Genomic DNA, 26,609 nt, shown 5'->3' with positions numbered 1-26,609 from the left:
GAAAATAATTTTCCCTCCTCACTACCCTCATCATCAAATCTTCAGCAATGTATAGCGTTTTCCTGAATATATAAACAAATACACAATTTTACTACTTTTCCTTCAGTAATGAAGTATTAAGCTTCTAAAGAAATAGTGTTAACTCCATTGCATTAATTTATCACATTCAGCATTGTTTTCGAATGAGTGATTCAGGGTAAGTTTTCTTCCTTTGGTTTCAGATATGTAAAGAATAACTTATTTAAAAGACTGAGGTGATTAAGATCAATTTAAATGTGCATTTCTAACACTGGCTACAATTTCAATACAAAGACAAGAAAAAAAAATATCAATGTACTACAGATCTGTGAACAATTCTGCATTGATTTAATAATGGTATTACCTGGGCTGGGTAAGCAGAAAGAAATTCAATCAGGTCAAAATTAGTTTCCTGGATGTGTGCAGCTGCTTGGCGAATAACATGATGCAGTGACAGCTGGGATTCCTTCAACAGAGAATTGAGCCAAACTTCCACATTACCTTCAGCCATTACAGGTCTAGTCAGCTCTACAGTCTCACCCTCCCGTGAGCTAATCGACAATATACAATCATATATCTATCAAAAGCAAAGCAAGAACATTTTGTGTTTATAGATTTATTATTATCTTTACCATAACTCTCTGATTTTCCTGTCATCACTTCAATAAACTTATTCAGGTAACTAATAAATTATATCAACCTGTTAAGTTAAATGCAAAAACAATTAAATCATTACTTTTGGTGTGCAGAAAGGCTTTAAACAAAACAAAGAGATAGACCCCAGGACACTGACAATTACTGAATTTCACTTAAATGTCAATGACAAGGTCCACTTTCCAGTCACAATAAAGGAAACCTTCTCCATTACTGGTGGGTTAATATTCTAACAAAATTTACAGCCATACAGTACAAAGTAATGGAAACACAAAATTTAAGTAACATGGTCAATCAACAGAATTCCAAATGCATGGGGAGGTACTAAATTTCTAAGAAAATGTATGCATACTCAGGGGAAAAAAAAAAAATGTTATCTCTTCTTGTAAAGGGTGTAAGAAAATTGTTCTTCAAACAATTTGTTTGAATGGATATTAATGATAACTCAGAAACAGATAAGAGACTAGACACACTTTTTCTTACAATCAATAAATGAATGAAAAAGTAAAAATACAGGCAAACTAGAGAAACAAATCTGCTCATAGGGAATCAGAAGCTTATCTGAGAGGATGCTAGCCTATATTAAGCTACAGAAAATAGTTCAGTACCTGGGTGCTTTTTTTCTGAAACCTAAGCACCGGTGTAAATTTTTGTTTGTTTTGTTCTCTTATATAGAGTTTTCCTATCATGTAAATGAGGATATGAAAGTAAATCTTAAATTAAGAAAGCCTATGAAGCATCAAATAGTTGATGAGCTTGGTAAAACAGCTGAATGCCCTATGCACCCAGTTAGCTTTCTGATTTAACAGGTACCATTCACTGTTAGCTTGAAATATTATAATATTGAGGTGTGGGCAGTACATACCTTTTCATGGAACCTGAGAGTTTTAATGTTGTCAAAGACATTCAGCAGATGTGCCTGTATATTGTGAGAGTCTGATGCCTGGCCAAGAATTTCTAAGAGAGCAGGATCTGACACAAAGAAGAATCGTGGGAATAGGAGGCGCTTTTTCTCCAGGTACCTGCAATTAAAAAAAAAAATGGCAGGGAAGGGGTTAGATGGTAAGTGAATTAAGTTAATGTATGCATCCTTTCCTCTTTAAAGGTGGCATTTCTCATAATGTATCACTACAATTTTTAGCAGGAGCACTGACAACAACTCTTATCCATCATATCTTTATGTTAAGCACCTGCTTTAAAGCTAATCTTTTAGCATCAGAAATAATTTCATGGAAAGCTTTTATTATTTGCCACAATGTAAGAACCAGTAAAAATAAAGGAAACTAAACCAAAATAAAATGTTTTTGCATGAAGTCCATTACTTGATATTTAAGGTTCTCATGCTGAATTTCTCCCAGATTCATGAAGGGTCTGAGCAGGACATACAGATCTAGACTGCCTTCTGGACTGATACTAGGCTGAAATAAGCCTTGGTTTCACACAGACAGACAGCGAGTGACAAATTAGTCACAAACCAAATACTTATCAGTGAGTTGCTAGCAATCTCTTTGGAGGTGTTGTATCATCCTGCTAACTTGTTTGCTTAGTTCAACTGAATTCCTAGTAGAATAAGAACATGATCTTTACAAAGTCTGTGGGACAATTATTTTTTCTCTAGTTATACAATTCACAATCATCTGCCCAAGACTGTGGCTTTGTAGTAATCTTACCCTGTGAGTGATTTCTGACAGGTTTCAAGCTGTTCTAGTAAATGAGGTAATAACTGCCCCATTATTTCATCTCCAGTGCAGCACTGAACAACATTAGGTGTTTCATGAGCTCGGGTCATGATCTTCACCCAGGATTTATCAATGTTAGAGAAACGCTTTGCTTCCTGTTGAAACATGATGATGGACGTTGAAGTGAATAGATGGTGTAAGGAAGAGAGAAGAGGGAAAAGGCACTCGCTTGCAGAGGTGGCACCCAGTAACGTTGCTAGCAATCCTCTCACTAGTAATCCCATGACTTTTCATTTTACAAAAGCACATATCTTTCTCCTTACACAATTCAGCTTATTTTATACTTGACTGTCAAGCCTGATATCTACTTCCTCTTTCAGTCATTCTTAGAGAAAAAGACAGAAAACTCATTATGTTCTAATTGCATGCTTCAAAGATTTTTTTTTTCAAAAAACTAGAGTTAATTTTTAATTTGAAAAGCTATGTAGAAAAGTTCAAAATAAGGATTCCTAGGTACCACTGGGCTAGCAGTAGGTACTACTAAGTCAGTCTAGCTAGGCTAGGCTGCTACTAGGCACAAAAATTAAACACTTATTGGTTAACATTTTTACAATCTCGAAATAAAAAGATCAACTAACTTACAAGAATTTATTATTCTTTCTAACACAATACTTCTGTTGGCATTGTTTACATAGTTTCTTAGCAAGACTAGTTTTGTTAAGAACCAAAAAACCTCCAAAGTTTATGTTTCTGCATTGACTATGACATCACAGTTAAGTTTTACTCTTAAAATGTAGAAAACCAAACTGAAAAAGGCATGTCTGACAACCTTTGGAAGCTGCTTTGCTATGTCACCACCAACAAAAACAGCTTCTAAATAAATCCACAAGTTCTGCACAGTCATCCAGTTCTCAATGATATCTGTTGTGCTGGAAAGATAGTGCACCCATTTCTGAATCTGTGTCTTGAAGGGGGTGTTGTATCTAAAATAAAAAGAAGACACTTGCTTTATTTCAGAAGGAAACAAGTCTCTTGAAAGCCAACACATTATTCATAAGGATGAGGAATAATTTTGCCGCTTCTTTCTTTGTCAAGTGTAAGCATAACAACTTAAACTTTACTTCAGCTAGTTAACAGTTATAAGCCAAATCAACTCCAACTTGCTGCTTTGTACAGTTCTTTGCACAGTTCTGATCCAACAGAAGCTGAATAGGAGCAAGACTTTGATTTTCCTCTAAGGTAAAGCAGTTTCAAAAAGGGACTATGCAACATCTTGGTAGCTGCAAGACTCCCAGAGATCCTTATCAACTGAACTCTTGCTTTTGATCAGACTCTGTGTTCCTTGCTTTATCTGCAGGCCTTGGCATGTGAAACCAGACAAACTGAAGCTCATTTTAACTGGGATTTTCAGCACCTTTGGCCTGAAGCAGTGACCTGTCACAGGGGGCAGAGTAGCAGTGCCTGTAGCACCCACAGTATGCCTGCTATAACCAGGCAGTGTTCCCCTTTGTGCTCGTCACCACTTTCTTCCATCGATGAAAACTGGCCAGCTGATTATTCAGGAAGTCTGAGCTGCATCCACGTGCTTTCAAAAGAACTTGTTGGAAGGGTACAGACAATAAGAACTATCCCAGGAACAGCTCAAGGACAGGCAAGCTCTTAGTTTTTATCTAGCTGTTTATGTTCCTTCAGCTCTGTGTAAGATAGATTTGTTCAATAAAACAAAGCCTTTTCCTGATATTTTAATCTCCCCCTTCACCCCTCCCACTCTTTTCTCGTTACCTGTTACTCATGAGAGAGCCAAGAATCATCAAGCTGTCCTCCATGGTAGCAATTGTTTCTGATATGCTGTCACCTCTTAAAAGAAGTTCCCCACGGGTTTTAAAGTTTGCAAAGACAAATGTTTTGTTGTCCCATTCAGCTATCACTTGTTTTAACTTCTGCTCAATGTCTCTCTCCTTCACAGCACTTACGCAGATATCCTTTTAAATAAATAGGATGTCAAAACAAGCTATGAATAGTTCAAGTCACTGGTATACAAATTTAACACATATTGCCTTTAACCCTAGTAAAGCTGATGAGCAACTGTTTATCAAGTGGAAAGATCTACAGACATACAAATACCATAGCTAATAAGCTGTATACTACATCGTGATACAGTCAGCTTTGGAGCGAATAAAAGAATACTACAGTGATTACATTTCATATCCTTAATGTTGCAAAGCAAGGCACCCTCACAAACTAGCCAGGGCTAAGCAACATGATTTAAAAAGAGGAGTGGACACCACAATGTATTTGTGTCACTATTTTATTATATAACTGAAGTGACAGTCCATTTTCCTATTCTTTCTTTAGAAATATTCTGCTTTCCTTCTTACTACTATTACTCCTATGCTATTAAAACAGATTGTTTTGTTTCATGCATCCATTTCTCTTCCTACACAATACCTCTATTTCCTCTTTATATCTTAATAGTGGAGCTTCCATTATGTTCCTCAGTTTGAATGTTTCACTTTCCACATCAAAGGTGTGTTCAGTGAGATCCGTAATCTGCTTCCAGTGTCGAGGCATCATTGCTTTACTTGACATACGCTCCAGCAATGGGCAACATTCACTGAAGTCATCAACGGTCTTCTTGAGGTCAAAAAAGGCCTGCCATTGCTTTACACCACGAGGAAGCTTATGGCATCTATGTAGAAATAATGGAAGATTTTTCAAACAGTTTCAAATATTTTTTCTGTTACCCATTTAACCACAGCATATGGTTTTAACAGCAGACCACATACATTCCAAATTCAGGTTACCTGTATTTTGAAGATTCTGTATATGATTCTACATATGAGAAAATCTGTTAGCAGTCTGTTTCATTGACTGATAGCTGGGCAGGCACCTACAGGCTCCCCTTGAGGAGTGTAGCTGCCTAATTGTCCAAGTGATCTTAAAAAACAATCAAACCACTTTACATCTTGATTTCATCTTTTGGTGAGACTCATACTACGCACCATTTTGTGCTCTACGAAAAAATCCTGTTCCTCAAAACATGCAGCTTTTATTCTTTAAATAATTTGATTCCTGGTTTGATGACAAGTTCAGCTTCTATGCATGCAATATATCCCATTTTGTAGGAAATCTATTCATCAATTCACTAACTTGCCTTAGACATCTAGGGTAAATCTAACTCTCATGAATAACAATATTACAATAAACAAGTGAAATTTCCCTTCATGAACAAAATAAATAGCAATTTTAACATATATTCCAATATCATTTAAAAAAAGTTAACCAAGAAGCTCTCTAAGGAACAATAATCCTCAACACTTAGAGTTTAAACTGGCTCCTTTATTTTAAGAAGTTGGTGATGGATATATTTTTCAACTAAAATTCGTATTTTTCATGTTTCGATGAACACATACATGCCCAGATATTATTATTGGTGCTAACCAATTATAATCATATTTAAAAAGTAACAAAAGTATTTTAGGCATCTTTACCACAGCAGCAGTTTCTCACCTGTTCTGAAACTCCAGAAGTTCAGTGTTAATTTTTTCAGTGTCTAATTCTGACCAAAGAATATCATAGTAGCCACCAACTGTGTTAATGACATTGTTATACAGATTATAGAGTTTCTGTAACAGATTCAGTTGCTTCTTTATTTCAAGTAACTGAGGATATCGAGTAACAGGTAAACCAAAAAGATGTTCCCCATCAGTATAAGTAATATATTTCCGAAAAAGATTATCAAATCGATTCTAAGAAAGAAAGGAAAAAAATATTAATTTAAATAAAATTAAATACTCAGTATTCAAGATCTGGCATTATGTTTAGAGCTGCATTAGTGATTAAAATCTAATAAATACTAGAAAGATATACAGGACATACTAACAACTTTCACTTTCAACAGTTTTGTCAATAATTTTCATGAGAAAAGTAACTTTTAGTTAGCTTGGAGGCACATATTTAGAAGTTGACAGGAAGGCCATTTACTGTATGTCGCACAGCGATAGAAAAACAAATGCTAAGCTTTCACTTGAAAGGGGTGGAAAGATGCAAAGAAAAGTGGATGTAGCAAAGTCTACCTCTCCAAGTATACTGTGCAATCCTTTCATTGAAAGGGTGTAGTAAGAATTACTACTGTTTAAGCAGTGAAGAAAAAATTTAATTGTCAATTGCAATATAACTGGGGAAACATAGGAAGCCAAAAGAGTAGCACTATGCAAAATGGAAAAACATTAAAGTCAGCATCACCAGAAGATAAATTAATCATGGTAAGAAGAAACATTTCAACAAGAAAAAATGGGAACCTTTAATACTATTAAAAAAAATATAAAAAAAAAAAAAAAAAAAGAAGAAAAAAGGAGGAGAAAGAAAGAAGATTGGGCAGAGTTGTATTCTTGAGGAAAAGACACAATAACAAATATAAGAACAGCCTATAGCCAAATAAACTAAACTTGAGAGTAGGGTCTCATCAGGATACTTGAATCTGGTAATTATTATTCATTATCTATGCGGTCTTTCTCTTAGGTCCTAAAAAAAAATTATTTTAAACAGCATTCCTTGCAAAGGCCCAGAAAAAAGCCAACTTAGCCTTCATTAAGTTAAAACAGACTTTGCCGAATCAGTAACCTTATGTATCAACGACAATTACTTCAACTACTCTGATTCATTCTCAGAGCTTTCAGCTGTTAGTTTACTTGCAATAAATATTAAGCAATGTCTTAGAATTAACAGTACCTGAAACATAGTAAGCCTGTCACTGGCTTCCTGAGGCTCTAAACCAACCACCATTGGCCCATGCTAAAAAAAAAAAAAAAAATATTATACATATATATATATATATATAAAATAGTGTAAAAGCTAGGCAATGGTAGCTCCTTTTTCGAGTAAAAATCACAATTACTTAGAAGATGATACAAGACTGATTGAGTTTGACTCATATTTGACATGAGAAAGAATATGAGCTTCAGTCATTTGTTCTCATAACATCAGAAAATGTTTCTTTCATTCTAACATAATTTCTCATCAATCCAAATCTTCATATTTGCTCATGCTAACTTGATATTTATCATAAACCCTAAATGTTTCAAGTGTTAATCTTTAAGAGCTAGTTACAAGCATTATATATTTTAGCACCATACAAAAAATAACCAATCCCTGCCCTGCACTGAAACTCAAATACCACATTAACAAGAATAAATATCTTCTTCAGACAGTAGAAGCACATCCCATTAATTAGTCAATTCCACAATCTTTCCATGCTCCAACTGCTCCTCAAAAATTTCTCTTATAAAATACATACAACACTAAAACTTGCCTGATCATAATCTGAATAGAACTGTGCACAGTCTTCAGTAAAGGTCTTGACAGTACTAATAAGCTCCCCTCTGAAGTTTGGCTGCAAAGCAATGAGATCATTCTGCACTTCATTTGCACGGACTAGCAGTTTTTCCCAAGTGTAGTGCAAAGTGTCCACTTTCTCTGTCTCTTCTTTGGCCACAAGTAGATCATATTTGTTTAACATAGCATAGGATTCCTGTCAGAATGTTGGATACACAAAATGGTAACTGAAGTTAATTTTACACATATATGTATACTAACATTTCAGATTTTTAAGAACAGAGAATGATTTGTTAGAAAAAGAAAACCTCTTCTGTTTGCATAGTAATTATCACAATCTGGCAAACCAATATAAAACTGGAAGAAATATTAATATGAAAACTAGCTAGTTCTCCTTAACTCCTTGCCTTTCACATAGCATTTTGCTTTAGGATAGATTACTTGCCCTAGTGCCCTCTCTAAAAAGCTATTTCCAGCTAAAATACTCCTTAAGTCTACAGGTTATAGTTTCATTTTAATAAGAATGTTTTTCTGATCCATGCCTTCAGCTGTGACCCAAGCTGAATATTACAGGAGGTGGGCCATGAGAAAGCATCCAAGCAGAGGCCTTCAAGTAAGTGAAGTGAACTAACTTCTCCATAAAGACTTGTAAGCCCTACTTCTTGTTTTCAACAAAATGAATTAGGAAATCACATCAAAAGTTACCACAACTAACATGTTGCAACTATTTCAAATGTTATAACTTGTCACAGGGGACATCATTCAGAATGAGCAATATACTTGAAGAACTATTTGATGGTCCTTTTTTTCTCAGAATATTGATCACCACTCATACCACCAATGTACAACCGCTCCACCTACTGAAACCCTTAGTCAAGTTTCATAAAAACAGGACTGAAATTTGCTTACTGTAAATTATTATAAGGTAGGGTAGCAAAGAATCTTGTAGCATAACATTTTCATCTGAAAATTTTTGTATAAAGTGGAATTACTTCAATTTATGTTTTCCAGTTTCATCAAATTGCAGACAAATTGCAAAAATGGAAATATAACTGTCTGTCACCCCACTATTTGGAAAATACATCAACCTCAGTTTCATAAATCTGAAGGCTAACTCCTTATGCCTAGGGACTCAGAGCTCCTCCTTGCAGAACCGGAGCACTTGGAATCCTGGGCTACTACGGCTTTTGCCTTGGCTCCACATCACGTGGCAAACCAGGACAGGTCTTAGCAGAAACTCCAAAATGTCATCTCCTAAGAGATTCCATTACGTATTACAGTTTCACAGAAGGTTCCAGCTCCAGATATGCTTTGCTTCTCACCACGCTTCTCCTACTCTTGCTTCTCCATACAACTAGTGAGATCCTCACAGCTTCTAAGACTGAGAGATACATTCCTTCTAAGCTGTATTCTGTGAAATATGGAAGGGCTTCACACTCATTTCCAGTATTTGCCCCTATGAATACATACTGCATTCCATAACTTAACTCATCTCAGAGAAAACAGGTGCAAGGCACTTGACTGACAGTAAACACAGTTGTTGCATCTCCAAAATGAAATAATAGAATTGTCAGTATTTGGTGGATTAAAATCCTGTGTTAAGTTACCTTTATTTAAAACAACAAAGACACAACCCTGACAATAAAATTAGGGGCAGTCAGGACTTATTAACATGCCTTAGGAAAAAAATATTTGACTGAACGTCTAACCAATGGTGAATTTTGCAGAACTATAGTATTCTGAAACCCAGACTCTGGTCAGGAATGTGGAGAAACAGTTACTTATCTGTTTTTAACCCTGCCATTTGATCAGAAGCCCCTACATTGTCAGATGTTTAATTAATGTATTCTAGTAAGTGAACTTCTTTAAGGAAGTCAACTGTTTATGTTTATTTCAACCCATGATATAGCTGATAAGGCAATCATTCTCATGCATTCTCATATTATCTTCCTAACGTTAGCTTTGTCCTCTTTCACAGGCTAAGCTAAAAAAATAAAATAAAATACATAAAAAAAAAAAAAAAAGGAAAATCAATGCTTTCCACGCACATTCCACAAAGTACCAAAAACTTTCTTGTATTAAATACTTGTATTCTCATCTTCCCTCTACCTATATCACTCAATTTCTGCACTATTCACTAGACCACTTCTCACCTCAACAAGTTTACATTTATCCAAATCAGAATTTCATGCAAAAAAAGTTTACAGGAATACAACAGGTCTGCCACCCAACATCTAACATATATTAAACCACAGCTTTTCAAAGTTCACTGGTAAGCTTTAACCCAGAAAACAATTGTTCTGTTGAAACAGTATCCATGCATAAAAAATTCCTGTTAACTACCTCAATGGGCCCAATTTGAGAGTCAATGGAGATCTGTAGTTCTCTAATCTCTTTTAAAGCTGACATGGCTATTCTTATATCATCCAAATCCTTGATGGGACGATTCAGCTTCTTGCTAGTTTCCTCTATAAAAGTGAAAATTGCTTCCATCTCTGTTCGGTACTTCTTATTACAATGGCAACCCAATAAATTAATCCAGTCTTTGGTTTCTGCTCTCAATGCCAGCTTCAGATCAGCTAAAAACATTGAACAATGAATAGACAGTTAGATATTGTAGATATTTTTTTAAGACGTACTGTTAATTTTTTTTCTGTGTGTGTTCCCTTTGCTTCCAGTTCTGGTTTTCCAGCCTAACCACCCACGTACAGAGAAGATAAAATCACATCGACACCTTTGAATGGTTTAGAGGATTGTTTGTGATTCACCATTGCTTTCCTCATAATCTTCTCAGAATATCTCATCCTTCCTACTAGAAAGATGAGGCTGGACTCCACACTTGTCATCTTGTTCATCATACATATCATTACACCTATTTCTGTCCTACACGTCACTAACAAATTGGTCTAAGTTTAAAATCTTTTCAAAACTTAATCTTTAAAAAAAATAATGTGGGGCTAAGAGTTTGATTAGGGAAACTGAAGACACAGAAAGTTTGATCTGAGTTTTAATGAAACCAAATGGTCCATCAACCACTTAATTTTTATAAGTTTCATCTGTAGCATCAGTGTAAACAAGTAACAAACATTTAGAGAGAAAACTGAAGTTTTCTTGAGTTACTGCCCTATTTTGAAACAATCCACTCCATTTCTCTAAAACTCTGCCATTAAATTCAAATTTCTTCCTCCCAGTTCTCAACAAAACAGTCAAAAAACAATACCAAAATAACCACTATATAAAATTTTAGCTGGATATAATTTCGACCCTGTTAATGTTCATTCCCTGTGCAGATTTCATGTGTCTTCCTTTTGACACGGTGCCTCTTCCCATGCTTAGCTCTCACACTTGATGGTCTTTTTGATTTATTGAATTTCAGAACTACCTCACCTCCACTGAGTTTCAACAGCCAGCTTGTTTCTCTAGTTCTTTGCCTTATGATATAATCAAAGACATTTGATTGACACTCTTTCCTAATGAAAAAAATATTCTGCTTCCTCAGTTTTGACATGCACTGCAAAATCACTTGCATGCATTTTTTACAGTCCATCACAGTTCCCAACTGTTCTTTCTGATATACTGCTATAAAATGCTTATAAAAAAATAGTAAAGTGTTGTGGAACCTGAGCTACAAAAAACAAATATATGTGTGTGTTTTATATATATATTTTGAGCCTCATTTTCATGGTAAAAAAGGAATCAGCAACAACATGCATGTTTCACTTAACTAGCTATGTTAAACAGAAGGCTTTTCAGCTGTCTCGTTATATGCAGCCAGGAAAGCAGAAAATCGACATAAACATCTTACTCTGATAAAATATGTAGCTACGGGGGTCAGTGACAGAACGATAGACAAATATCTACCATCCACCTCATAAGTGAGCAAAAGTATCCAGGTGGGGGAAGAAACTCCAGCTGAGCCTCACAGATGTCCTTGCACTAGCGTTTTGTTTGCATACATTTACAGCCAAATCAGCAAACAGCCATTCTCTGACTCTCTATCTTTAACCCAGGTCACCCTTCCAAAACTAAGCAACATCTCTGCTTCCTACAGGAGTCAGAAAGTACATGTCTCAAGAGAGAAGTGGAAAGCTGAACTCTACCGGTGTACAATGCGATAGCTCCCACACAGATGTATTCAGGCTCAGAATTGATTTTCAACTCCAAGTCTTGAAAATGCAGAATTTCAGATTCAAATTCAGAGAGTAATGGCTTTCCCATCATTAATTTATTAATGTTTTCCTCCTTGTCCCTCTGCCATATATGGTGGTAACAACTGAAAGTGTCCAATGCTGTAAGGACTTCCTGAAACACATTAGTTCAAAGAGAGATTCTCAGCATTATATATATAGCATACATATAATTTCTTAGCATCTGCTTATTAGAATACATTAAGGACTCCATAGTGGAGCAGGTTGTATCACCTCACTGAACATAAGGCTGCTGGCAAATTTATGCTAAAGCTATTTCCATTAGCAATCACAAGTTTTGCCAAGAACTGTATGCTAATCACATTCAATTTGTCAAATCAGTTATAGTATTTTCCAATGAAGTGATTCTTCAGTCAAGAAAATTCTGGGAATCACTAGGAAGTAAAATGCTCCCTTAAGACTAGGATCCAGTATACTCATCCTTCCCTACCACTTACTGGACTAGCAATTGAAAACTAGTTGGGCAGTAGTACCACTGAAGTTACAAAGCTTTGTGTCAAAAATTTCCACCTGGCAAGGCTCTTTCGTAAGGCTGGAGGAACTTGATGCAAAATTCCCCAAAGAAATATCAGTTCAATACCTACAGTTTACTAGAGAGTGTATAGAATAAGAAAATGGCAAATAAATGATCCATATCTCTTAAGGTATCTCCTAATCTTTTATGATCTGGTGGCAATTACGGAAACATGGTGGGACAGTTCACATGACTGGAATGCGGTCATGGATGGCTATGCCCTTTTCAGGAAAGACAGGCCAGCCAGGCGTGGTGATGGAGTTGCTCTCTATGTGAGAGAGCAACTACAATGTACTAAATTCTGCCCAGGAGTGGATGACGAGCGAGTTGAGAGTGTATGGGTCAGGATCAAGGGACAGGCTGGCAGGGGTGACACTGTTGTGGGCGTCTGTTACAGGCCACCAGATCAGGCTGAGGAAGTTGATGAGGCCTTCTATGGGCAGCTGAGAGTGGCCTCACAGTCACAGGCCCTGGTTGTTGTAGGTGATTTTAACTTTCCTGATGTTTGCTGGAAGGACCATTCAGCCAGCCAGCCACAGTCCAGGAGGTTCCTCCAGTGCATTGATGATAACTTCCTCATGCAGATGGTGGAGGAGCCGACTAGGAGAGGTGCACTGCTGGATCTCATCCTCACTAACAAGGAGGGTCTGGTGAAAGCAGTAAAGGTTGAGGGCTGCCTGGGTTGCAGTGACCACGAGATGGTGGAGTTCAGCATCTTGGGTGGCAGGAACAGAATAGCAAGTAGAATTGCAACCCTGGACTTTAGCAGGGCTAACTTTGGCCTTTTCAAGCAATTGCTGGGGGAAATCCCATGGGCAAGACTGCTTGAAGGAAAAGGGGCCCAAGATAGCTGGATTGCATTCAGAGATTGCTTCTTCCACGCTCAGGATCAGAGCATCCCCACACGAAGAAAGTCAAGGAAGGGAGCCAGGAGGCCTGCGTGGTTGAATAGGGATCTGTTGGGTATGCTCAAGCAGAAAAGGAGAGTTTACAGGTCGTGGAAGCAGGGGCTGGCCACTTGCGAAGAATATAAGGCTGCTGTTAGAGGATGTAGGAAGGCAGCTAGGATAGCCAAGGCCTCCTTAGAATTACAGCTGGTGAGAGGGGTCAAGGACAGCAAAAAGAACTTTTTCAAATACATAGCAGATAAAACTAATACCAGAGGCAATGTAGGCCCACTGATGAATGGGGTGGGTGCTCTGGTGGCAGAAGATACAGAGAAGGCAGAATTACTGAATGCCTTCTTTGTCTCTGTCTACTCTGCTGGAGGCTGTCCTGGGGAGCCCTGTACCCCTGAGACCCCGGATGAAGCCAGGTCAATGGAGGAGTTTGCTTTAGTCGATGAGGACTGGGTTAGGGAACAATTAAATAGTCTGGACATCCATAAATCCATGGGTCCAGATGGGATGCATCCGCGGGTGCTGAGGGAGCTGGCTGAAGTCATTGCTGGACCGCTCTCCATCATCTTTGCCAAGTCTTGGGAAACGGGGTAGGTGCCTGAGGACTGGAGGAAAGCAAATGTCACTCCAGTCTTCAAAAAGGGCAAGAAGGAGGACCCGGGTAATTATAGACCGGTCAGCCTTACCTCTGTCCCTGGGAAAGTAATGGAACAGCTTATCCTTGGTGCCATCTCAAGGCATATCAAGGATAAGAGGGTTATTAGTGGCAGTCAGCATGGCTTTACCAAGGGTAAGTCGTGCTTGACCAACCTCATAGCCTTTTATGAGAATGTAACAAGGTGGATGGATGATGGCAGAGCGGTGGATGTGGTCTACCTTGACTTCAGTAAAGCCTTTGACACAGTCTCCCACAGCATCCTCACAGCTAAGTTGAGGAGGTGTGGTCTAGACAATAGAGTAGTGAGGTGGGTTGCAAACTGGCTTAAGGAGAGAAGCCAGAGAGTGGTAGTCAATGGTGCGGAGTCTAGTTGGAGGCCAGTATCTAGTGGAGTGCCTCAGGGGTCAGTGCTGGGGCCAATATTATTCAATATATTCATTAACGATTTAGACGAGGGAATAGAGTGTACTATCAGCAAGTTTGCTGATGACACTAAGCTGGGAGGTGTGGCTGACACGCCAGGAGGCTGTGCTGCCATCCAGCGGGACCTGGACAGGCTGGAGAGTTGGGCGGGGAATAACCTAATGAAATTTAACAAGGGAAAGTGTAGAGTCCTGCATCTGGGCAGGAACAACCCCAGTTTCCAGTACAGGTTGGGAAATTACATATTAGAGAGCAGTGTAGGGGAAAGGGACCTGGGGGTCCTGGTGGACAACAGGATGACCATGAGCCAGCACTGTGCCCTTGTGGCCAGGAAGGCCAATGGCATCCTGGGGTGTAGTAGAAGGGGGTTGGCTAGTAGATCAAGAGAGGTCCTCCTTCCCCTCTACTCCGCCCTGGTGAGACCACATCTGGAATATTGTGTCCAGTTCTGGGCCCCTCAGTTCAAGAAAGACAGGGAACTGCTGGAGAGGGTCCAGCGTAGGGCAACGAAGATGATTAAGGGAGTGAAGCATCTCCCTTATGAAGAAAGGCTGAGGGAGCTGGGTCTCTTTAGTTTGGAGAAGAGGAGACTAAGGGGGGACCTCATTAATGTTTATAAATATATAAAGGGTGAGTGCCATGAGGATGGAGCCAGGCTCTTCTCGGTGGCAAACAATGATAGGACAAGGGGTAATGGGATCAAGCTGGAACACAAGAGGTTCCGCTTAAATTTGAGAAAAAACTTCTTCTCAGTAAGGGTGACAGAGCACTGGAACAGGCTGCCCAGGGGGGTTGTGGAGTCTCCTTCCCTGGAGACATTCAAAACCCGCCTGGACATGTTCCTGTGCGACCTCACCTAGGTGTTCCTGCTCCAGCAGGGGGATTGGACTAGATGATCTTTTGAGGTCCCTTCCAATCCCGAACATACTGTGATACTGTGATCTCCCGTAGCAAATCCTGTGCAGCACTATACAATTGCCAAGCTGACAGCCAATTTTCTTCCAAAAATCTTGATAAATTCTTCATAACAGGTCAGAAGTCATATTGGCTTCATTAGAATGTCTATGTGAATAAAACACACTTGCTACCATTCCTATGTTAAATACATACAACTCAACTATAGTTAGAGTTTTTTATCATGTTTTACCAATTGGAAGTATGTTTTTAATCAGACCCAAGTTTTACTCCATATGATATTCAAAATCTCATAAATTTTTGAGCAGAGTACTCAATCCATGTTACACTTTCAAAGCATAGAAGCAAATTTACAGCCACATGTTTTCCATCCACCATGCTACATTTTTTCATTCATATGTTTAACCACTGCTTTATATATCTACTCATATTACCCAAGGATATTAAAAGCAATACATGAAGATCCCTTGGATAGTGATAGTAAATTAACATCTTGATTGCCTTACCCTTTTTGTCGAATTAATAGCAGTGCTGAGTAAAGATACTAATTTAATAACTTCTTTGTTCTCTGAAACACTCTTGAAGAAGTCCTGGCTTTGCACTGGATCAGACAAACTGAGTGATGCTGCATCTGACACACTATCTATAAAAGCAGAGTCAAACACAAAAGCAGTTTTAAGACAGACATATTGCTTAGGTCAAGCAAATTCCTATAGACAAAAAACTAATGACCTATTTTTCAATAAGCATGCATTTTAAAGTGATATGTTCTTGTTAATCAAGAAGGCAACTAGAAGTCTAGGTAGACAATATAATTAGAAACTTGTTTCTTCTAGGTATTTTCTCTAATTCAGAACAAGTTCCACTCCAGTCTTCCAAATATAATATTTCCTTTTTTCTCACTCCTCCTCAAGTTTCATTCTGTACACCACACCTGGTTTACTGATATGTCAGTATTGAGCAAATCTGTAAATTATTTTACTTTTCTGAAATAATGTGGGGTAGACCACAACTGACAATCTGAAATAAAAATTACAATAAATCTGAGAAGATGATCATAGCCAGTCCTCAAAAGGGAAAAAAAAAAAAAAAAAAAGATAAAAGGAAGATCCCTCAGTTAGCAAAAACCCACAAGACAGAACTTAACATCATTTCTCATTTAAACTTGTACAAGAGAAAGAACAATTTCATCTCTTAACCTGCTTAAGTATTACTTTCTTACACTTTAGGTATTTAAGAGGGATCTAACTTTAAAAAACTCAATATATTTTTGAAGTACCTGAAGCACAAAGTAGAACAATTAATTAGACTTTATTCTAAACCATTTCAGACAAGCAAAACCCAGCAATCAAAGATACCATCATAAAATTTGCTTGAATTAATACCTCAAATAACTTAATTCCATGTCTGATCACAAAACAGATTAAGTAAAAATCCTTTTAGAAATTTAATTTATTCAATCCTTTACACAACCCTCTTTCCACCAATACTGCAATTTATATAGAAATTTCTATTCAATACCAGGTTTTGTTTAAGTTCAACTTACCCTGCTTAAAGGAGTTTCAGCACAAGTTTTAAGATGCCATTTGAACATGCAAAGTTACAAACCACACTGGCAAATCACAAAATAACTTTTGCACAGCAATGGTGACTATAATTGTTTTCCAAACTCATTCACAGTTTCTACTATGTTGCCCAAGCTGGCACCCTATCAGCCTTTTACATGCTGCAGGTAGAACCCAAAGCAGTGCAATGCTCTGAGACGCACAAAAAAAAATCTCCTTACTCAAATCCACACAAAGATAAGTGTCTTTGGGCAAGACTAGTTTCTAATCACAAAGAGATGCCCTGGCGTTGTTATTATATCATATTTCTCCTCCAAGGTAGTTTAAAATCTATGAAGTCTTCATTCTACTACCTTTGATGCATTTTGTATTTCATATCCCTTAATACATTCCATATAAATCACATTTAGCTAACATTCAAATTCAGCTATGTCAGAGTTTATTTATTACCATGAATGTTTTTCTTTCCAGTCTCCTTCATTCCATCATCAGAATCGCTGTCTCTGCTTTCACACTGTGACACAGCCACTTGTCCCTCTAACATTTTCTTCTGAGGAAGACATAAAATTTCATTTTCTATTTTTAGTAGTTTTGAAACATTAGTTTTAAGTAAGGCTGTTAAAGACACAAACCTTGGATATTCTCTCTTTACTCCATTGTCCAACTCCTTTTGTTACTTTCACAATACTATCTACAGCTTTATTAAGTGTCTGCTGTACCTCATCCAAAGAAGGTGTCATGATGATATTAGGGATAGATAGGTTGATACTAGTCCTAATTATAGGATAAGCATTTTTTTTCTGCTTCAAAGCGTTGTGGTTTTCTAAATGAAAAACAAAACAACAATAACAACAAAAAGGTTATTCACTTTTTTCAAGATATCAAACTAGGCACTGTAAAGATATAAACCTATACATCTACCCTAGTGTTGAGTATTGAGTGTAATTTCTTAAGGAAAAAAAATATTCCTGAGTAATTCACAAGATGTAAAATCTATAGCAGCACAAACAGAAACTAAGTGCCAAGCTATTTCTCTCCCTGACTCTCCTCTTCAACTCGTTCTGTGCAGCTAAACGCTGTTTAGCAGAGTATTTTAACATCTGGATTGTAGGCCCAGCCAGCATACTAAACTGGGCATAAAAACTCCTTAGAATCTCATAATATTGTATGCCTTATGTGCTATAGAGACCAAATATAATACAAATGCCTTTATTTTTGTTTCTTCAAAGTATATAACAAGAACACACTTCAAAAGAGCATTCCATCATAATGGATAAACAGATCTAAAGGCAATTGATAAGAGAAAGAGAACACACTTATTTCTCTATTGTTTTTTTCACACAGTTTTATGTAAAAGCCAATGTTACATGGGTAATCACTTATCAAGTTCAGCTCCAAACATAATATCCAGTTTCAGAACAGTACAGTCAGTCCTAAGAGAAACAGCATTGCAATGATGCATTCCTACTGTTACAGGGAAAAAAATCCTTTGCAAATATACTGTTATCAACTGTGATTTAACAAGACAGCTTATTCAAACTCCCTTTGTTATTCCCTCATTTACATATGTGGCTCTTAGCTCTGGGATATTACATTTATGTATTTCTTTTTATAGTCTAAGAAAGCAAAGTACTGCAATATGGCCACCTAAGAAGCTGATCATGGAAGAAGAATGGATGCGTTTGCGTATGGTCTCCAGAGTGTTTCGAGTGACTTTCAAAAGGGCATCAGCATTACAATGATAGAAGTAGGAAAGCAGTTCATTGGCTTCTTCCTCCAATATTTCTAAATCTGTTCTCTTCCTCTTCTCTGGAAAAGACAGTCCAGCCCATATCTCACTGGAATTATGGGAGGAAGTCAAGGTTTTTGATCTTCTTTCTTCTTCTGTTGCTAAAATACCATGAATCTAGTTAGTAAAACTGACTTAGGGTACTCGAAAACACAATAAAGCAACACCTCCACTGGCGTCTGAAATACAGATTAATTTTCCAGAAGCGCAGATTTTACTCATTTGTAGTTTGTACCTCAATGTAAAAGTCATTTTACTCCCATCCACCTTTTCTCTTTAGTACAAACTGGCATGATTACCACAAAAATTTAGACATTATTTTTAATATTCTTTAGGAAGTGCAGCAATTAACCAAGGCCTGTAAGCAGCTGCATCTACGACATTAACATTTCAACATGCAAGTTAGACTGATAACATTGACCTAATTTGCAGATGACAGATGATTGTTAGATGATCCATTACCTAGGCAAATTCAAACAGATGTCTTTAAATGTTAGATACTGATTAATACTTCAGTCAGCTAATCTACAATATTGCCCCAATACATACTATCATCATGCAAAAGAAACATAAGCACGGAGCTACAGTACAATTTTCTTACCTGCAATTTTTTCCCTAGTGGGCACAACTGACTTCTCATTTTCTTCTCTGAGATGTACCTCAATGTCAAGTAACATGTTAATCAGCTCATTAGCAGCATCTTCCACCAGCAAGCTTTTTAAACGTAAAGTCCGAGAAGCTTTTATACAGAGCTCCTGTTATCAAACCAAAACAAACATACATTCTTATCTTCCCAGTTCTCATGTCTATTTCACGGTCATTGCAGCCTTTATTAACACAAATGTCAAGGCCTCAGATTTGTGGAAAAACAAGATCAATACACAACATTATCTTTAAATTGGTTTGTTCCAAACTATTTAGTGCTGTGCTCTTTGTTGTGTCAAACAAGACATCATAAATGTCTTTCAAAATTGCTGTGGCTTGTTTCCTAAATCAAGACTCATCCACAGTTAGGCTCATAAATTTATATTTATAGAGCCCAGTTCCATTAAAGAGCTCCCCAAAGCAAGTGCTTCTTTATGTTCTTAACTTTCCAATTTAGATGTGGAAGATTTAAATTTTCCTTCCATCATTGTCACTTTACATTTCTTGGTTGTTCCTTAAGAAGTATCAGCCAATCATATTTCCTGTTTATAGCTAGACAGGAGATAAATTCTATCAAAAGCTATATTTATTATTAGAACAAACAAGAAATTATTAACTGGGGGTAGAAGAAATCAAAGAATGAGTCATAATAACATTCAGAAATGTATTAAAGTACTGTGCAGTTTTTTCTTAAATATTTATGGTAAAATTGACCATGTATGCTTTAGCCAATTATCATTTTTAACTATAACTGCCTCTTCATTTTTTCTGCTTTTTTTATCCCCTTTTTCTTTAAGCTTAATCAAACCTGGCTACTTCCATTTACTTAAAATCCGATGATCGGAAAAATTCAGCCATTAGCAAGATTCAGTCATTTCCAAATTTGATTCAGTCTAATTGAGAGAGAAAGCAGATCTGATTTTCAATATCACAGCAACTATTATACTAAACAAAGTATTCTGTATTTTTCCCCACTGTATAACTACTTTTTTTGCAGAAACTTCTTTAGAACCTTAAACACAACTGTCAGGCAACAGAACTTATTTCTAGTCCCTTCTAATTAAAAACTACAATTAGATTACAAACGCTGTTACCATTTTCATTATACCTGTAACCAGGGTTAGTATACCACTTACTCTGCTAACTCAAATTGATTGGCTGTTGTGGTGTTGTAATTGCTATGTAGCAGTTCAAGTTTTCTTGCAGAAGATCAACATGAAGCAGTATCAATTATCACACAGTCCTGAGAAGTTTTTTGTGTCCACTCTCACATATTTTTACTTCAGTGAATATACATTTTACTATCAGCCCTACCAGGAAAGCAGCAGCAGGATAAACCCAGGAAAAAAAAAAAAAAAAAAAAACTATGGACTGTGTAGTTTACAAATAATTATTCCTTCCATAAAATATTATTTTAAGTTTTACTATGTATTTAACAACAAGATGAGACAAAAGAGGAAAGGCCAAAAAGCTAAGTACATTAAGATAAACCAAGCTTTGATTCGTAGCATTTATTGCTACAAGAGGCCAGGGACAAAGATTACCTACATGATCTTCTACAATCTTTTCCAAAACAAGGTTTATTTCAGGAGAAAATACAAGGTAGACATAATATCCTAAAATGGCAGAATATCTCACTGTGGCCTCATAAAAATCATTCTGCCATTCAATTTTATTACTAGCTCAATCAGCTTTCTAACTGGCTAACAACTGACATGCTTACAGTTAATGCTCCTCAACATAAAAAGTATTTTGATGGTGTGAAGGAAAGGGATCCTCCCAGAACACTTTTATCCAGGTACTTGTGAGTGTGTTTTGGATAGTTCATTATCAACTCAGGAGAGCTTGAGATTAACAGAGGTATTCAGTACACAATCATTTCTGTAGTATTTACTCTCCCAGGCAACAAAGTGCACTTGTTATGCAGTACACAGGCATCAGATGGGCAATTCCCATATTCAAAGGCACTAACAAGCAACAACAACAGAAAAAGACACTATCGCGGAGGAAAAACATTTGAGTGTGTCCTGGTTCTGTTAAAAAAAAAAAAAAAAAAAAAAAAAAAAAGACCAGTTCTCTTTTAGGGAATTTTCCTTTCAGCTAAGTTCTTCTAAGTGCCTTCTAAGTAAGTGCAGTTTTCTGAATTTTTGCCTGCTTGTTTTTCGGACGCTGTGCTCTGGACTGATAAGGGCAACCAATGGAATGCAGAAGAAGCTCGTGTTTAGATTTATTGTTATAACAATCAGGAATTCTGATAAGATTTCACATGTTCCGTCACGATAGGGGCATATTTGCAAGGAGTGAACAGAACAGGTGACTAAAACTGATCAACTGAGTATTCCATCCCATACATGTCATACACCCTGTATAAGAGGGAGATCATGAGGGTCTCTCTCTCTCTCTCTTCAACCATGGCCAGCATCTGAAAAGGACCTTGCCTGTCGTCCCTGCAATCCAAGCCCTAAGACACTGCATCCCTGAATCCAGTTCTGTTTTGCAGTAAAGTCCCACTGAGGACTTCCGGGTGCCTGCCCTGCAGCTGCTGGAGTCATGCCAACTCCACACCGGGCAACCCTGTTGCTACCCAGCATATTCAAGACTGTTTTTGTATGTTACGTATATTTTCTCTATTTATTAGTAGCATTAGTAAGGCCTTTAAAAACCTTTCCAACTTGAAGTCTGTCTCCCTTTTTCCTTCCTACCTTCCTATCACCTTCCCTTAGCAAGGACGTTTTCATATGTGGGGCAGAATTAACAGAGAGCATCTGCCATAGTTTATTGTCACCTTGCAATTAAATTTTGACAGAGTGATATCAAAGCATAAAAGAAATATCATACAGTAATTGGCTTGACATTATTAAGCTCAGAAAATAACAGCTCTGGTCTCTTTGCATTTGGTATTTTTTGTTCCTTTTTGAGGTTCCAGCCAAGCAAGTAGGAATTTCCTTACTTTATTTTCCTTCGCATGCTTCATTAAGTCTGCACTGATTTTATCTTATATAAAAAATGGAAAACAGTTTAATTCAAAGTTATTGAACACTTCTTTATGAAACTTTAATCTAATAACCTGGGTCTTTTGGAGAAATTCCTCACAGCTCAGTGGTTCATCTTCAGGCAGCTTACAGAGTGGCACTCTGCCCATTTCTTGAAGGACAGCATCAATGCGAAATTCAACCAAGTCATTCACTCGGTCAAGCAATAACTCCAGCCCAGCTTTTGAAGCAAACAGAAGATTAAAGACAAGATTAAAAGTTTGAAACAGTTGTCTTTGCAGGGACCTGCTTGAATTTCTACTTCAACAAAATATTCTGTTCAATTTTATATGAATTCTACACCTTAACCAACTCACTTCAAATATGTAAACTTTCATGGCAAGGTTTGCCATTGAAATCATAGCATAACATATGCTCATCTAGCATATATTACCTAGATCCTAAAAGATACCAGGCAAAATATTATAAGCATGTATAAAATGAGCTTAAAGTATATGCATTTCAAACACAAATACATTAAAATTCAATTCAGGTCCCAGAATACTTCTCCTATAGCTTGAACTAGTTACCACTTGGAGAACATACTAGCAACAGAAACTTTTGACAACTAAAATGTCTGTCCTTATTAGAAGCCAAATAATAGTTAACAGAAAAAAAAAAGTCACTAGAATTTTCGGAGTTTAATAGCAATTTGCTTTCAACGCTGAAATTGAAATAGCAGCAAGGTGCCTGTTCCAGACTCAAACCACTTGTATTATTCAAAATTTAATTGAGTGTAATGTCAAGTTAGCATCCAAAATGCATTTTAATTTGCCATTTCAAGTAAAGAAAATGCCCACTATAACTACTTACATAATTTAAAAAAAAAAAAAAAAAAAGTTTGATGTAGTAACTAAGCTGAAGTAAAAGGAACTTGGTACCTTCAGAAACAATATGCGTCTCAGTGAAATCTTGTGATAATCTTTGGAAAAAATACAAGCTCATCTATTTAATAAAGCTGTTGCCCAAAATGTGTGTGCATGAGTTTTAAAAAGACTGATGTATAAAATAAAAAGGTTAATATGAAAAGCTATTGAGCAGGGACAGCGTCAACTCAGTTGAGATTATTCCCTGTGAACATGTTTTGTACATTATAGAAACAAAAGGCAAGATTAAAAAAAGTCTGAAACCTAGGAGCTCTTTTAAAAAGTAAATATCATTCTGAGATTACAGAATACACAGGACCTTTTGCACACTACCTTATGCTTGGTTTAACTCTAACTGCCATCCCATCCATATTACAGAATCACAGAATGTTAGGGATTGGAAGGGACCTCGTAAATTCATCTGGTCCAGTCCCACTCATCTAGTCCAATCCCCCTCATCTAGTCCAACCCCTCAGTAAAAATTTGACAAATATGTGAAACAAAAAAAAAGTGTTGTTATAAAGCAGAGGTTTCCTGAAGTACAGGTCAGATGAAAATTCCAATTTCTTTCACATGTAAGTCAATTAAGTGCAAATCATATAAAGGATAGTAATAATATAGCTTGCATTTGCATAGAAACAGACAAGCAGAAGTTAATGGAAGGAGGCAAGTAACTTACCTAGCTTGTGAAAAACTGTATTAATATATTTCTCAATATTCAAGGATGTCCAGGTCAGAAACATTAGACCTGGCTGTATAGCATCATCTACACTTGCTAACCAAGGAGTCATCAGTTGTTCCATAGGGTGTTGTATTTTTAGTTTAATTCTTTTATATTCTGCCAGCATCATCTGAAATAAATAGAGAATAAAAGTATTACTTGACATACACTGATTTGAACCTCTTCACATACACATATTTATCACAACCTAAATTATGAAAAATCCCCTGGGTGTACATCGCTGAAATAATTTAATAATTAACTGTTTGGGAAATATTTTCATTACTTTTGGCAGGAGTTCACTATTTGTTGCTCTTTACAATAATGTAAGTACTACTTCACATGGAAATTCATTGTTGTAGATTGTACTGGTTTTGGTTGGGATAGAGTTAGTTTTTTTCATATTGGTGTGGTACCATGTTTTATATCTGCAACCAAAACAGTGTAGATAACACATGGGTGTTTCGGATATTGCTGAACAGTGCTGATCCAGCATTGAGAACTTTTCCACTTCTCACACTGCTCAACCAGCAAGGAGGCTGGGGATACAAAAGAACCTGGGAGCGAACACAGTCGGGAGAGCTGACCACAACTAGTCAAAGAGATATTCCATACCTACAGCATCATTCTAAAAATAAAAGCTGGGGGAAAAAGAAGGAAGGTGGATATTCAAAGCTATGGTGTTTGTCTTCCCAAGCAACTGTGATACAGCCTTGGTTTCCTGGACATGAATAAACACCAGCCCGCTGATGGAATTAGTAAATGAATTCCTTATTTTGCTTTGCTTGCTTGTGTGGCTTTTGCTTTTCCTATTAAATTGTCTTATCTCAACCCACATGTTTTCTCTTTTAACCTTTGGATTTTCTCCCCCATCCCACCGCAGGGAGTAAGCGAGCATCTGTGTGATGCTTAGCTGCCTACCAATGCTAAACCACAACACAGAAAAGGGTTGTAAATTTCAGCTCTAATTAGATATTCCAGGAGGAAAAAAAAAAAAAAAAAAAAAAAAAAAAAATCTAAGTGAACTTGAAATTTTCAGCAGCCTATTAGAGATCAGCTTTACCAGAACATGAATATCGTATTTGGTTTCTAGTGCATCTTTAAACTGCTGATCTATTTTCACCTGTTTTGGAAAAAACAATCCTTGCATTGCAATAACTTTATGACCTAATATGACATTTTTTTATCATTTCAGAATCAAGTAGCCCTTTGAAGCTATAGTTTTCTGGACACCTGTCTTTGAATCCTCATCTTGTGTCATCAAGAACCTTGTCTGTTCATAGGCAGGCAAAATGATTCAAAGAATTTAAAAGATGAAAGAAGGGGAAGTTTTATCTTCCTTTTTTAAAACTATGCCACAGACATCTACGTAAAACAGTGGTGCAGGAACTACGCTCCTGCTTGCCGTATGCATTACATTTTTTAAAGGCATACCAGCTGTTCCTCCCTCCCAGCTATCTTCCAAAACAAAGTGTATGTAATGTTGACTCCATTATTGCTGAGAGGTAAATTGCTTATCATTTAGAAAGCAGGCAGAGTGAGACACCTTGTGAGCCTCCTTGCCTCCTCATCTCTTTCCCAAGCTCTGCAGAGCTTCCCTAAACCTGTCCACCTTTGAAGTGACTTCACAGAAAATACAAAGCAAACAAATCCTTTTTAAAAGTGCCTCAATACAGTCATAAAGATAAAAAATAGATTTGCAAACGTTTTCCTAATGTGTAGTAGTTGGTCTTCATTTTTCCTCTTCCATATATATAGAACTTTGACATCTTAATGTACATTACACATAAATAAAATAAACCCACCTGCAAATTGTTGACAATCTTCTTATACCAGTCTCTCTTCTGTTGAATAACACTTGCAAATGGTGGTATTTCAAGGCACATGTGAGTCATGCAATCTGTTTCTCTGATTAAGGTTAATATTTGAGGGTCAAAATTCACAAATAATTCGCCTGTTTCTGGAGCTTTTACCAAGATGGATGACTGAAGTCCTCTTTTAGTTAATTCAATCTGCAGGAAACAAAGTCATCATTCCTGATCAGACAAGCCAGTACAATTAAATACTTTGTTTTGGACATAAGTATCACTTTGGCAGATACTAAAATCAGGTATTGCTGACAATAAAGTTTAATATATTATGAGTCAACAACAAAGCTTGATTAACACTGTATTTAAGTACCCAAAAGCTTAAAAATCAAATTAACTGTTCTTTATCCAACAGACAATTTTTTGTTGGTTCTTGGATATCATAAACTGCATTCCACAGTCCAACATAAAAAGCAGAGCCATGGACTTTCTCACTCCAATTCTCTTACATTTGAACTCTCATTTCCTTAAAACTTATTACACATTCTGTAAAAAGCCTGCACACAGCCTTCTTGATGAACTAAATTAGTCTTGGGTAACTTCTTCAGATATCTTTTGAATAAACTTATCCTTGTTCATCCTTTCACTTGTTTCACACTCCCTAATAGATAAATCACACTCCAATCTTAATAGAATTCCCAATTATATCCAATCTCTGCACAATTTTTTGAAAACACTAAGATTAATGTTTATTATAGGTTTGGGGTTTTTTAATTCTTAAAAGGGAAGCCTAATCACACTACTGGTTTAACAGCCTTATTTGAACACTAGAATACCATTTGTTTCCCATGGAATTGGAAGGGAGAGCATTCATAAGCCCA

The 26,609-nt window shown here is 36.8% G+C and overlaps 1 protein-coding gene across 6 annotated transcripts in view; it reads right to left on the bottom strand.

Annotated features, from left to right (window-relative positions):
- DNAH5 (dynein axonemal heavy chain 5) overlaps window positions 1–26,609 on the bottom strand; it is a 151,561-nt gene that overhangs the window by 73,877 nt on the left and 51,075 nt on the right. For all 6 annotated transcript variants that reach the window (XR_010470345.1, XM_065052638.1, XM_065052641.1 and 3 more), the window contains exons 15-33: window positions 25,726–25,932; window positions 23,879–24,050; window positions 22,369–22,514; window positions 19,258–19,411; window positions 18,515–18,757; window positions 17,500–17,690; window positions 17,318–17,417; window positions 15,809–15,945; window positions 11,786–11,987; window positions 10,029–10,264; window positions 7,663–7,881; window positions 7,083–7,145; window positions 5,862–6,100; window positions 4,800–5,040; window positions 4,134–4,333; window positions 3,181–3,334; window positions 2,343–2,506; window positions 1,538–1,694; window positions 383–595 (exon numbers count right to left, since the gene is read on the bottom strand). Coding sequence is in view for 5 of the 6 variants with exons in the window: in XM_065052638.1 (XP_064908710.1) it covers window positions 383–595; window positions 1,538–1,694; window positions 2,343–2,506; window positions 3,181–3,334; window positions 4,134–4,333; window positions 4,800–5,040; window positions 5,862–6,100; window positions 7,083–7,145; window positions 7,663–7,881; window positions 10,029–10,264; window positions 11,786–11,987; window positions 15,809–15,945; window positions 17,318–17,417; window positions 17,500–17,690; window positions 18,515–18,757; window positions 19,258–19,411; window positions 22,369–22,514; window positions 23,879–24,050; window positions 25,726–25,932 (3,438 nt within the window). In the remaining variant the exon portion in view is untranslated. The remainder of the gene's footprint in view (window positions 1–382; window positions 596–1,537; window positions 1,695–2,342; window positions 2,507–3,180; window positions 3,335–4,133; window positions 4,334–4,799; window positions 5,041–5,861; window positions 6,101–7,082; window positions 7,146–7,662; window positions 7,882–10,028; window positions 10,265–11,785; window positions 11,988–15,808; window positions 15,946–17,317; window positions 17,418–17,499; window positions 17,691–18,514; window positions 18,758–19,257; window positions 19,412–22,368; window positions 22,515–23,878; window positions 24,051–25,725; window positions 25,933–26,609) is intronic.

This window comes from Columba livia, chromosome 2, assembly GCF_036013475.1.
Source record: "Columba livia isolate bColLiv1 breed racing homer chromosome 2, bColLiv1.pat.W.v2, whole genome shotgun sequence".
Lineage (NCBI taxonomy): Eukaryota > Metazoa > Chordata > Aves > Columbiformes > Columbidae > Columba > Columba livia.
This window is presented reverse-complemented; position numbering and strand designations above follow the sequence as displayed.